Raw genomic sequence first — 14,121 nt, forward strand, 5'->3', positions numbered from 1 at the left:
ATAATTCTAGGTAAAGATGAAGTGCCTCTAAAAGAAAATATGTTCAACCTTTACCTAATAAAGCATTAAAATGAATTTCTTATATTTGAATTCTATTTAGATTTTGCCATAGAAGCAAAATAGCTGTCTGAGTCAAGTGGTTTATTCTTTTTTAAAAAGGGACAGTGACTTTAAGCAGTACCTGTTTATTAATCAGTCTTCCAAGTGAGCAAGAGGCAATTGAATGTAGAACAAATGGTAAGCTAGCACTACAACAGCAGTCAATAATTTATCCTTATAAGCTTCCCTGAAGTTCATTCTGTCTAGAATAATAATAAGTAACATATCATGCTTATTATGTGCCAGGCACTGTTCTAACTGAATGTATTATTAGCTCATTTGATCTTCACAACTGCCTTCCTGGAAGAATACTGTATCATCATCCCTCTTTTTTTTTTTTTTTTTTTTGAGACAGAGTCTTGCTCTGTTGCCCAGGCTAGAGTGCAGTGGCGCGATTTCAGCTCACTGCAACCTCCGCCTCCTGGGTTCAAGCGATTCTCCTGCCTTAGCCTCCTGAGTAGCTGCAATTACAGGTGTGTGCCACCATCTCAGACTTCCAAAGTCCTGGGATTACAAGCATGAGCCACTGCGCCAGGCCCATCATCCCTCTGTTACAGAAGAGGAAGCTGAGGTAAAGTAACTTGTCCAAGACCATATAGCCAATACTTAACCATTGCACTGACTGCCTTGAGAAAGTTTATAAACAATTTTGCAGGTGAACAGATTCTGATAACTGAATGTAGATTTTTCGAGAATTATTCAAATTATTTAACAAGCCTGTACAATGCCTAGCATTGTGCTGGGACTGAGTAATCCCAGCACTTTGGGGGGCTGAGGTGGGCAGATCACGAAGTCAGTGTCAGGCCTCTGAGCCCAAGGTAAGCCATCGCATCCCCTGTGACTTGCACATATACGCCCAGCTGGCCTGAAGTATACTAAAGAATCACAAAAGAAGTGAAAATGCCTGCCTTGCCTTAACCGATGACATTCCACCACAAAAGAAGTGAAAATGGCCGGTCCTTGCCTTAAGTGATGACATTACCTTGTGAAAGTTCTTTTCCTGGCTCAAAAAGCTCCCCCACTGAGCACCTTGTGACCCCCACTCCTGCCCACCAGAGAACAAGCCCCCTTTGACTGTAATTTTCCTTTACCTACCCAAATCCTATAAAATGGCCCCACCCTTATCTCCCTGCGCTGACTCTCTTTTCGCACTCAGCCCGCCTGCACCCAGGTGATTAAAAAGCTTTATTGCTCGCACAAAGCCTGTTTGGTGGTCTCTTCACACGGACAGTCAGGAGATCGAGACCACGGTGAAACCCCATCTCTACTAAAAATGCAAAAAATTGAGGGGGGCGCGGTGGTGGGCGCCTGTGGTCCCAGTTACTTGGGAGGCTGAGGCAGGAGAATGACTTGAACCCAGGAGGTGGAGCTTGCAGTGAGCCAAGATCACACCACTGCACTCCAGCCTGGGCGACACAGCGAGAATGTCTCAAAAAAAAAAAAAAAAAAAAAGGTCTTGCATGATGCTCCTTGATCAAAGGGTTACTGGACCATTAAGTCTGGATGATGTCCTAAAGTTTACTCTGCTTTGGGAGATTCAGAATTACTTTAAAGGTTCTGAGAAGCCTTACAGGAAAGATATCCACGTGCTTACCTCAGCTTCACTAACCACATTTACCTCTGGAAATTCTCCTCTCCATCTCCTCTGCTCCACCTCTACTTCCTTTTGTAACACCTATAAATATAAGAGTTATTGTACCAAGCACTTAAGGCATCTAATGAGCTTGGCTTCCTAAGCCTAAGAAGTGTGATGCTTATTATCTGCTAAGCGTTATACTGATGCTTTGAAGAACAGCTCTCGTTTCACAGCAGCTGAGTAACTTAACAAAGGTACGCTAGTTACTGGTAGAAAGGGGATCCATTGGGAGGGTGTGACTTCAGAACTCATGCTAATCCTAGCCACTACTCCATTGGGCCACCCTATATCTAACAACAGCTGAACATCTTGCTTGGATGGGAATCTACCCTGCCCCATAACATAATGCCGTCAGCTGTGCTGCAGGCCCTGCTTTGGCCTCACATCATGGTTCTAGTCTTGCCCTCTAAAGCCAGGCCTTCCCTGTCTCCCAGTCCCAGCAATTGTATTTCTGCCCCATCATTCACATGCATGTCTCTTTTTCCTTGGTACCCAGATCCCTGAGATAGGAGTCTAGCTTTGAATCTCAGTTGAGTGGTTGATCCTTAGAAGCTGCAGCTGAATGTGCCTGATGCTAACTGCCTGTCCTTCCCATCTCCTGCTGTGCCGTGCTCACAGGGCTCATAGTGACTCTATCTGGGCTTTCCCTGTGGCTGTTGGAACCCTGGTTATTGTAGTGCCAATGCTCGAGGAAGCTAAACAGTTAGCTGAAGAGGCAGAATTCATGAACAGGAAACAATGTACAAAGTGCTAAAGGAAATGGAACTAACAAAAGTTCAAGATGGCCTGGGACAAAAAAGAAAAATAAACTTGAGCTGGATATGAAGGATGACTGATCTTCCAGTAGAAGGGACCCAGTAGAAGAGTTTGGAGTGCAGGCAGTTCTGCGGGGACAAGGATTCAAGAACAGGGCTGAGCATGTGTGGAGACAGTGGGTGGAATCACCTGACTGGTTCTAATATGCTGGCTGGAGTGTACAAGAGTATGGTGGAACGGAGGATATGAAGAAAGGCTGGGAGCTCACAGAAGGTTTCCACTTCCAAAGAAGGCAGCATACCACAATAATTAATTGTACTGTTTCCTTCATATACAAGACTGAAGTCAAAACTGGCTCTGTCACTTATGTGACCTTGGAGAAGTCACAACCTAAGCCTGTTTCCTCATCTGACAAATGGGGACAATAGTACTAATAGCTATCTCATAGGGAACTGAGGATGCAATGTGAATTGAGAATGGATATCTAAGGCTTAGCACATTGCCTGGTGAGAGCATAGTACAGGGAGCCTTCGAGAAGGCTTTACCAATCCATAACAACTGTGTACAGGTTAAAAGCAGCTTCCTTTGTGGAGAACCATGAGTGTCCAGTTGGCTCCTCAGGAAATTACACGGACAACCTGACTTGGTTAGACTGCAGTACTTCCGTACCTGTTTCTTTACTTGGTCCTCCAGAGTGCTGCCACCTGAAGCCTGAGCATTTCCTGCTCTGCAGCCGGGACTTGTCACCTAGACAAGTAACTGGGAACTTTATGCAAAACAAAGGGACACTTCCCAAATGCTGAATGCTTGGTGCCTGTGAGAAAATGTCATCTTCTATGGAAAATATAGAAGGCTATCCATGCTGGATATATAAGGGTCTGGGGCCCTCCTTTGTGACCCAGAAACTTAAAATGAAAATGCATTCTTTGGCGGGGCACAGTGGCTCATGCCTGTAATCCCAGCACTTTGGGAGGCCGAGGCAGGCAGATCACCTGAGGTCAGGAATTCGAAACCAGCCTGGCCAACATGGTGAAACACTGTATCTACTAAAAATACAAAAATTAGCTAGGTGTGGTGGTGCAGGCCTGTAATCCCAGCTACTTGGGAGGCTGAGGTGGGAGAATCACTTGAACCCAGGAGGCGGAGGTTGCAGTGAGCCGAGATGGCACCACTGCACTCCAGCCTGGGCGAGAGAGCCAGACTCCACCTCAAACAACAACAAAATGCATTATTGAGCTGGGCATCGTGGTACATGCCTGTAAGCCTAGCTCCTTGGGAGGCTGAGGCAGAATTGCTTAAGCCCAGGAGAAAAAACAAAAAACCCCAGCATTCTCACTCACTTTTTAAAGATTAGGGGACCCAAGGTAAACCATGCTGTGCTTCCTGCTTAAGTCCTATCCTCAGGTGAAGTCAAAGTTTACTTTGAAGGGAAAAGAAGTCCCCAAAGGTCAACAGTGAGTCTGAGAAACTGTAAAGATGGGAGGACTTCCTGTCCACTTTGCCTTGGGACCCAGGTTCTGGGGTCAAGCTGAAAAGCTCCTCTGAGATCATCCTGTCCAATGGCTCACAACCATTTCCCACCTCTGACATGAGCTCCCTGTGGCTGTGACTCAACTACGGAGAGAAAGGTGGAAGTGTTGTTTGAAAAAGCCCTTCAGGAACGTGAAAGGCAGGCTTGTACCCTCCTTTGAGACTCACCAATTAGCAAACCTGTAATTTTACAGCTGAAGATCTTGAGGTCAGAGAGATGGAGTCTGCCCCAGCATTAGGAACAAACAGGGCCAGCACTAAACTCAGACCACCTGACTCCCAGTCCCTGACCCTTCCTCGACTTTCATAGTCTTTTATGGCAAAGACTGGCAATTCTTCCTTTGGAATTCTCTCCCCAATCTCCCACTCACAATATGAGCACAAACACTCCTAATAGTATACCTGGTAAGTGCTCCTGATATTCTACCACCAGACCTGTTCTCACAGAACTAGCAACGGGCATCCTGGCCGCCCACGTGAGATTCCTGAATGAAGAGTCTAGACACTGGCTGGGTTACAATGGCCACTTTCAAAGTGCAGGCAATTTACTTTTGCCTGGTTTTAGCAGTGGCTAACAATGCAGGATCAAGTCTGGCTTTAGAGAGCCCTTGCTATTTCCACATCCTTGTACTCATTTGTGAGCCTGATAACGAGTATGCAGTGTCAACAGTCCATCCTAATGAGCTGTTGCAACTTAACAGCTAGGGCAGAAGGGGACTGGCTGAGGAATCTGTGTGCAGTTGTGTAGCTCACTGAATTCTCATGGTCACTCTTCCCAAATTCTCAGGTTTCATTTGAAAATTAGCCCATCGAGGCTCCCAAAAAATTTATCCTAATATTCCCAGGAAATAAAATTTGAGGCCTACTAAACTTAACTTGGGAAGTTAGTTCAAGATATCACAGAATCAAACCTCCAGGCAAGAGCATTTTAGGTCTGGTGTTCTCTGAGAACAAAAGTAATAGTTTACATTAACTTTACCTAATTGTAAATAAGCGGCCTATGTTTTATACTTAAAAGTAACAACCCAGAATACCTTGCCCACCCTTATACCTCCTGAAGAGAGTATATAGCATATCAGTTATCTATTGCTGTGTAACAAATTAAACACAGTTGCTTAAACCACAAACATTGATCATCTCAGTTTCTGTAGGTAAGATATTTGAGTGGGTTAGCTAGGTGGTTCTGGCTCAGGGCCTCTTATGAGGTTGTGCTCAAAGCATTGGCTGGGACCACAGTCATCTGAAGTTTGACTGGGCCTGGAGAATTGCTTCCAAGATGGCTCCTTCACATGGCTTTTGGCTGGAGGCCTCTGCTTCTCACTTCTAGGTCTTCTCCACGGAGTTGAGTGGCCTTACAATATGGCTGCTGGCTTTCCCCAGAGTGAATGATCCAACAGAGAGTAAGGAGGATGCAATGCCTTTTATTATCTAGTCTCAGAAGCGACATACCATCCATTTGTTGGAAGGGAATCACTAAACTCAGCCTGTACTTAGGGGGATTGAAGTGTCCTGTCTTAAAGAGAAGCATGTCAAAAATTTGTGGATAGGTTTTAAAACCACCACAGATGGCAAAGCATTATTTCCTTATTTGTTAACAATAACTTACCAGTGCTCACCCTACCTTCTAATATTTTCAGATTAATGCTTTTTAAACCAGCATGGTAAAGTATCTGTCATGTATTCAGGTAGAGAATTAAAATATACCAATATCTGAAAAGGCAAGTCTGCTTATGATAAATTTCCTGAAGATTAATTTCACATCATTAACCACAACCCCTCCCCCAAAAAGCTCAAAATATTTCTTAAGCAAGAGAGGCTAACGGTAACTTACAAAGGAACAGAATAATCATAACTGCATTAACTATCTTTCTTTTTGCCAAATATCTACTAATATTCACTTCTTTCCTTCACAGAAGCCAATCCATGGTAAAATACTTTTATTCCATTCCTACTTAAGGAATACATAATCAATATAAAAATTGTACATCTTTTTTTTTTTTGGAGACGAGGGTCTTGCTGTTGCCCAGGCTGGAGTGCAGTGGTGCGACAGCTTGTTGCAGCCTTGACCTCCTGGGCTCAAGCAATACTCCCACACCTCAGCCTTCTGAGTAGCTAGGACCACAGTCATGTGCCACCATGCCTGGCTAATTTTTTTTTTATTTGTAGAGACAGGGTTTCATGACGTTGCCCAAGCTGGTCTCAAACTCCTGGGCTCAAGCAATCCTCCCGCCTCAGTTTCCCAAAGTGTTGAGATCACAGGCGTGAGCCACTGCGCCTGGCCAAAAAACTGTACATGTCTTTAATGCGGGTCATACTGTACTGTAATTGTTTCCACCTAGTGGATGAAAATGGTACTAAGAGTTTGAAAAATATACAAAACTTCCCTCACAGGTACTTCATGACTTACACATTTCCGTAATTTCTTACAATCATATCACATACTTGATGTATATAGGTAGCTTATTATCTCAATAAATCCTACAAATTCTTCCTGTAAAGCAAAAACTCTTTGTTTTATAGATATAAATTTTCATATTTACTGCCACCTTTGGAATTCTCCAGGCCAACAACCTGGAATATTGCTTAAGAACCAGGAAATAAGCCAGTCTCCTGGCAGCCAACAGGTGTCACAGTGTGCACATACTAGAGCCCTGTCAGACTGACAACTATAAAAGCAGAGAATAGTCGGATGCCTGGCACATGAAACTCAATGAAGACCTGTTAAAGGAACCAATAAAGCTCATGCATTTTATTCCAAAGGAGTTCCTTTGGAAAAAAAAAAAAAAAGAACCTAGTTCCTTTTCCCTGCCTTAATACACAAGTCCTAGAAATCTTTCAGTATGAATTCTAATCTTATAGCAAAACAGAAGAAATGACTCAAGAAAGTTCATTTTGGTCAAGGTGTTGAAATTGACAACTGACAGCAAATAAGAAAAGTGCTGGAAAATACACAAAACCAACCACAGCATTCTTGGGGCTAGTCTGGGAACAAGCAATACAGTACAATTTGAGTTTATGACAATAACTGTGGGGTTATCAAGAAATGATTATTGGTCGGGCACGGTGGCTCACGCCTGTAATCCCAGCACTTTGGGAGGCTGAGGTGGGCGGATCATGAGGTCAAGAGATCGAGACCACGCTGGCCAACATGGTGAAACCCTGTCTCTACTAAAAATACAAAAATTAGCCGGCGCGGTGGCACACACCTGTAATCCCAGCTACTTGGGAAGCTGAGGCAGCAGAATCACTTGAACCCGGAAGGCAGAGGTTGTAGTGAGCCAAGATCGTGCCACTGTACTCCAGCCTGGAAACAGAGCGAGACTCCGTCTCAAAAAAAAAAAAAAAAAAATGATTATCATATACCATTTAAGAATGTAACATATTTTTGAAAAATGTTTAATAAATACTTTTTAAGTTTCATTGCTTAAAAGGATGGGCTCTTAATCATTTGGAAAATGTGGTTATTCAGAACAATCAGTTTCCTGAGGGCTCTGAACAATGAAAGCTTAATAGCATACTCTGAGCAGATTTCAACTAAAAAAATAATTTCACTAGTGTTATACACACTAAAATAAATGTTTTCAGTACAGTCACTCACATGAAACAATAAGGGTCCTCAATTAGCTGTGTTTTCTTTCCTTAATTTTTTTAAACAAATGAAGTTTTTTATGGGATAGCCAGGGTAGAGTAATCCTTAGCTCCACCCACCATGCACATATAACTCCACCGACATTAAATAAGCAAAAGTAATATTCTTGCTTGGAAAATTCAAAATTTACAGGAAGTTTAAAAAGTGAAATGTACAAGTCTCCCTCCTAGTTTCTATGTCCCCGACAGACATTCAAACAGAGCGACACAGACACACCCAGTCCCTCAGTCTCCTTCCTCAGCAACAGTCACTTAACACTTTGAGATGTGTTCTTCAAAAACAAGTATTAATGCACATAAACACATGTCCTTTTGGAAATACAGACTCCCGGAATTTACCCATTCCCCCATCATCAGTTTGCACTTTAAAACACAGGGTTTTTGGTGGATTTTTCTTAAGATGAGGTCTCCTCTTTTGCCCAGGCTGGAGTGCCATGGCACAGATAGCTCACTGCAGCCTTGAACTCCTAGGCTCAAGTGATCCTCCTGCCTCAGCTTCCCAAGCAGTTGGGACTACAGGCATGCACCGTTGCACCCGGCTAGCACAGAATTTTTTGTTTTTTGTTGTTGTTCTCTGTCTTCAAGTTCTAAAAATTAAGCTAAAAAAAAAAAAAAAACCCAAAAAACAAAACACCAAATTCTACTTCACAGGTTTACTTTGTGTTAAAATAAAACAAAAAAGCTACCAAGCGTATCCCAGTTTCAGGTATCGATGATTTTTCCAATTGAAGAGAAGAATAATTTCTTTTTCTCCTACAAATCTTGGTTTTTAACTATAACTTAGTCTTTCAAAGGGCAAGTCTGTCATATAATATTAGTTCAAAATTTAACTGAATATCTACTATGCACAAAGCACCATGTGCTATGTACAGGCTAAGACACAGCCCCGACACATGGAGAGCTTGCTGCTAATACCATAAAGGAGGGAAGGAAGGCAGAAGAGAGAGAGACTGAGAGGAGACAGAAGGAAATGCTATCATAGATCACTGAAGGCTGAAGATGAGGCTGGGGCAGTGCCCAGGTTAAACGGAAAACACAGCAAACAGCTAATTGGAAACAACACACCTAGCGCTCACTCCTGCTTGCTTCTCAGCCTTCTCCCTGCTTCCTCTACATTCTTCCCACCTATCCTAAGCTGTCTGAGCTTGATTATCTCCAAATGATTTTGAACCCTCCTTGTCAACAACAGGACTGTGAACTTAGATCAGGACAATAGTGCTTAAGCCCTGAAATTACAAAGGAAAGCCTAACAATAAACTGATGACTGTGCAGAGACTTTTACATGTGATTCTGCTTCTGTAATTCTTTAAATATTTTAATGTTTTCTTCTTCCCTAAGGTAGGGTGGGGTGTAAAACCACGGTGGTCCCACCCATACCATGAAGGTAAAAAAGAAATAAGGTTAAATTCAGATGCTTTAAAAAGAGTTGAGGAGGGATTTAATAAAGATACATGCTCTTCTAAACTCTAAAACCACATAACTCTGGAGAAGGTGCATATTCATCTGTTCCTCTTCAAGGCAAAGAAAACAGTATGACAAATACAACTTTGGCTTAAGTACCTTACAATAGTAATTATAAAAAGTCTATGTTTTTCAATCTAAATGAGCCAGAACTTTAAAGAACCGACTAACTTGTTCCTCCTCTCATCTCCATGGCTGTGGTCCTTTCGCAGAAGTAACAAAAGCTCAAAGCAGGAGAAAAAGGTACAAAAGGTCAGCATGAGTAATATTTTCCCAGGCATTTACATATGTGAACATTATTTGCAAATATTTTAGGGAAATATTTTCTTTGCTTTTAGGCTCAATCTGCAAAGACACTCAGCAGTATCCTTATGAAAACAGAAACAATATGAAACTGAAATGGTTAATACAGATGTGATATCAGGTTTTCCTAATTATATGAAAAGTCTATTAGTAAATAGCTCAGAGTGCTTCTAGCTTCAAAATGTAATAATTTTAGATGTGAAAGCTATCCATTTCTGATGAAAATTCTGGACAACATTAACATTGAATAAATATTTATTGTGATTTTTTCTCCTGTGGCATAAGGTTGTTTATTTTTCCTAGTTCTCCAAATGACACAGTTGCAGAACCTCTTTCAGCTGGTCTTGCCTGAAAATAATAAAGATTAAAGATATTAGAAATAGATAGATAATACACAGTCCCAATTAAAGTCATTAATGCTGTCTTATATTACCCCTTCCCCCCAGTTAGTAAACAATAATCTGAACATGAACCCACTAAGAAAAGTGATCCACCTTAATAATGTTACCTGTGACTCATGATATTTCCATCCTATCATGTAATAGATCTGATATGTGGCAGGTACTGAACCATCCTCATTTCTGTACATTTCTAAAAAGACAATAATGGTTAAAGTCTGAAAAAATGCAAGTAGGAAAAAAATTCTCCTCAATAAAGGTCATGTTCTTCAAAAAGAAATGGGTACAGGATATTCGTAAGATTCTGAGAACAACTTACATGAAAAATTATTAATACTTAGGGTAAGGAAATCGTAAAGGCTGTCTGGAAAAAGCCACAGGATTTGTGTTTTGAGAGGAAGGACATGAAGTCTGAGGGAGCCTTAATGGGAATGGCAAATACATTGGCAACGTGAAAGGAATCAACATGATACAGCACAAGTGCCATGGTGAGGCAGGTGAAAGAGTGGTCATCCCTTACCTCTGTACACGGCCGCAGCTGCCAGCATTGTGTCTCGATGCAGCAGGGCTTTTCTATTCCAAGAACAGTTACTCTCACCCATACCTACAAATACACTACAGGTAGTTTGAGATAATACAGCAAACGCCCTGAACAGCTCAACACCACAGACTTAATCCCATCTCATCTGCCTGTCCTCATTCTCTAAGGATCATGTAAACCTAAATCTCATTTCACTTTCAGATTATAGCCAGGCTTCTTAGTGACTCCAAAGCGAAACTACTTGAAACTTTTTGAATATTAAGACAGGCAAGTGACATTTCAGGAGGCAGCCCCACAATGCTTTACTTGCCAGCAATGGTCTAAAGTAAGCCTGCTGGGCAAAACCCAGGTGACTGCCACCCCAGGTGAGTTGTCAGTAGTTGGCGAGAACTTTACCAAGGATGTCACATCTCATGCTCCTTTTAGCTGCTCTTTGGAGGAAGACAGGTCAGTGCCACAATGCCTCACTCCTAAGCCATAATGTAAGTATGATTGTGAAACTTGGAAGATGGCTTTGAAACTCATTAGATAGTTACCAAAGCTACTATGTGTTCTCAGATTTACAATATTTTACTAATTTTCACTAATCTCACATTAGGAAATAATTATGTGCATTCTTTTAGAGGCACTTCTCTTAATGTTTTAAAATTTTTAGACTTCTTTCCTTCAAGTTGATGGTGAAAAACTAGGTTAAGCATTATCCTATTGTTCATTTAAGATTAATGTTGTATATTTGATTTTTCTTTATACAAATACTTAAATTTACTCTGAGCACATTTTAAGCCATTCTACAAAATTAAAAGAATTTCAGAAATAAAAATCCTTCATGTGTTCTCTATATTAAACTTTACTACATGATCAAATGTTACCTTAGTTTTGTTTTTCTACTTTCACTAATCAAGAAATGAATAAACTTAGCAATATCAGTATTCTTTCCGTCTAAAAATAATAATCTATCACATTTTCAATGGTCTTATTAAAAACAATCAACAAATTAGCTGCACCTAAACCTTTTTCTTCTCTTCAATCTCAAAAGATTTCTACTATTCCCTAAAATAATGAATCTCTGCTGCTAAAATCCTGTAAGTGCAACAGCCCCAATTCATGAAGAATGACAGACACAAACTAGTAGGTTAATTATCATCAAGAAAAAGGTGGACCATATTCTTGGTGTCATGAAGCAGCTGGATGACCTCGTGACAATCATCTGTGGTCTTCAAAGCCACCAGACTAGAGGCTCTTTAAAGGCTTCTAGTGCTCACATTTTAACCATATCAAGTGACCAGAGGTAAACTGGGTCTCACATTGGAAGAGTCTGTTGCTCAGGTATGGTGCTTTCATTTTTGCTCAACTTCTTGCTGCTATGGCTTAATTATGCATTAGTTATGGACAACACCAGTAGAAAAGATAAACATGTGATGTACTATAAATCCTAAACTGCCTTCTAAACAATCAGTATTAGCATATACTAATTAAGATTAGTAGGTGTAACACTCTCTGAAGGTCTGACCTACATCAGCCATACAGAAATTCAAGAGCACTACTGCAGAGCACAGGGCGTAACGGTGCAGCACTCCAACCTTCCCTCACAAGCCACTCACACTGCCACACTGAACCTCCCTTCTTGCTGAAGCAGTGTGAGATGGTGGAAAGAGTGGACTTTGGGATCACACTCCCAGTTTTAACTCTTACATAACTGGGGGCAAAGTCATTCAACCTCTATTGAATTCCAGTTTTGCCACCTATAAAAGAGTAACACCTCCTAATGCATCATGGGGGACCTCTACTGAAGACCACCCAGGGAAAAACTGAAACTCTGGGACTTCCAACTCGCCCTGGGCTTTGAGATAACAGAAAAATCTGGCTAGCAGGTTAACTGTTTAAGACTCTCACAGTGTTTTTAAGGTGAAGTTCAACTGCTTATTAAAAATAAACCTAATTTATTATGGCTTACTAAAAACAATACTGAGTATTGTTTAAAAAAATAACTGAACTTACCTTAAGACCACTGTGAAAGCCTCGAAAATTTCTCATGCATTCATCAGCTGATATTCAGCTTGTTTTGTAAAATTAGGTCAACATTCTGGACTTTTCTTCTGTGAATTAATAATAGCAGCTTCAATGAGACACACCACAACCATTAAGAAAAAATATATACCACAAATGTAAAATACCAGAAACAAATTTGGAAGTAACATGGTCTTCCAGTCAGCAGAAGAGCACACCTGAAAGTCTCCCACGGTCTCCCTGCCTCCATCACCGCCTGACTATGCTTCTTCCCATCTCATCTGCCTCTGACTTTTTCCATGGGAGAATGGCTAAGATTTCAGCATACAAATCAGGCTGCTTAACTAGGTTTAAATCATGGCTCTACCACTCACTAATTATTATCATCTGGAACAAGTTACTTAACTTCTGTCTGTGCCTAGGTTTCCTCATACATTTAAAAAAAAACAAAACAGATTAACCATGTTAGCTCTAGTCTTCCCTTCCTCATAAACTATGCCTCATAAACAACGCTGGAAGGTGACCTTTCTAACACACACAAATCTGTCTCATTTTCTCCACTCTATGCAAAATTCTTCCAAGACATTACAATGTTAATCTGAAAAAAATGTAGAAACCTCTGATCCTATATCATTTCCCATCATCTCCCCGTTCTACATACTCAAGGAATACTGGATTATGGTACCATTCCTTAATCAGGAGAGTGAAGGATGTGCATATCCTATTCTACCTCCATGTGGATGCAATGTTAGCTCTCTTAAACCTCAACCCACCTTTCATTCTCCGGGCAAACTCATTTTTGCTTAGGTGCTGCCTCTTTTGCAAAAGCATTCCTGACTCCCTAAGCAGACTTAGGGCCTTTTCCTCCTGTGTTTCTCCTTGTACTTTATTATAAATGATTTCATTTTCAGTTGAATGTATGAGTCTGTCTCTATCTTTGTGTGTTTCTTCTTCCCTACTACAATATAAGCTCCCTGAGATCAGGAACTGTGTATTTCCACCGTTGGCTCAGCGGTTGGCACATGGGTAGATGCTCAATAAACGGTAAGCGAAGGTATATAAAACCAACCTGTTAATGATTGTATCTATTTTATTAAATATCATTTTATAAGTTTAAATAATTCCTCTTAATATTCCTAAGGATAAGATGTATCAAAAACTAAGACATCTGATTTCTGTAACAGATGTTACAGTTAAAAAAAAAGAGAAGCACTAGGAAAGCATCTGAAAGTATTAGGCCATAGTTCCTGAAAATATATGGTCTATTTAAAACCTTTAGGAGACTCACACCTGTAGTCCCAGCACTTTGGGAGGCCAAGATGGGTGGATCACCTGAGGTCAGGTGTTCGAGACCAGCCTGGCCAACATGGTGAAACCCAGTCTCTACTAAAAATACAAAAATTAGCCAGGCGTGGTGGCATATGCCTGTAATACCAGCTACTTGGGAGGCTGAAGCAGGAGAATTACTTGAACCCAGGAGGCAGAGGTTGCATGAGCCAAGATCGTGCCGCTGCACTCTAGCCTAGGTGACAGAGTGAGACTCCATCTGAAAAAACAAACGAAACCTTTAGGAAAAGAGGAAGTTATCAATTTGGAAGGAGCACAAGGCGACCTTCTGGGAGACTGAAAATGTTCAATATTTTGGTCAGGATGATGGTTAAAACACAAGCAGCTATACCTTTAAGATTAATACATTTCGCTGAATACACATGTTAATCTGAATTTAAAGAACCACATACATA

At 41.1% G+C, this 14,121-nt stretch overlaps 1 protein-coding gene across 2 annotated transcripts in view; it reads right to left on the minus strand.

The window, feature by feature from the left end:
* Positions 1-9,670: 9,670 nt before the first annotated feature.
* The window catches only part of NDUFAF5 (NADH:ubiquinone oxidoreductase complex assembly factor 5), a 37,006-nt gene continuing 32,555 nt past the window's right edge, over positions 9,671-14,121 (minus strand). Inside the window, exons 9-12 of one of the 2 annotated variants that reach the window (XR_747016.2) lie at positions 12,371-12,468; positions 10,352-10,435; positions 9,942-10,024; positions 9,671-9,781 (exon numbers count right to left, since the gene is read on the minus strand). Coding sequence is in view for 1 of the 2 variants with exons in the window: in XM_010355260.2 (XP_010353562.1) it covers positions 9,689-9,781; positions 9,942-10,024; positions 10,352-10,435 (260 nt within the window). In the remaining variant the exon portion in view is untranslated. The remainder of the gene's footprint in view (positions 9,782-9,941; positions 10,025-10,351; positions 10,436-12,370; positions 12,469-14,121) is intronic. The other variant, XM_010355260.2, reaches the window with a different exon arrangement.

The sequence above is a fragment of the Rhinopithecus roxellana genome, chromosome 13 (assembly GCF_007565055.1).
Source record: "Rhinopithecus roxellana isolate Shanxi Qingling chromosome 13, ASM756505v1, whole genome shotgun sequence".
Taxonomy (NCBI): Eukaryota; Metazoa; Chordata; class Mammalia; order Primates; family Cercopithecidae; genus Rhinopithecus; species Rhinopithecus roxellana.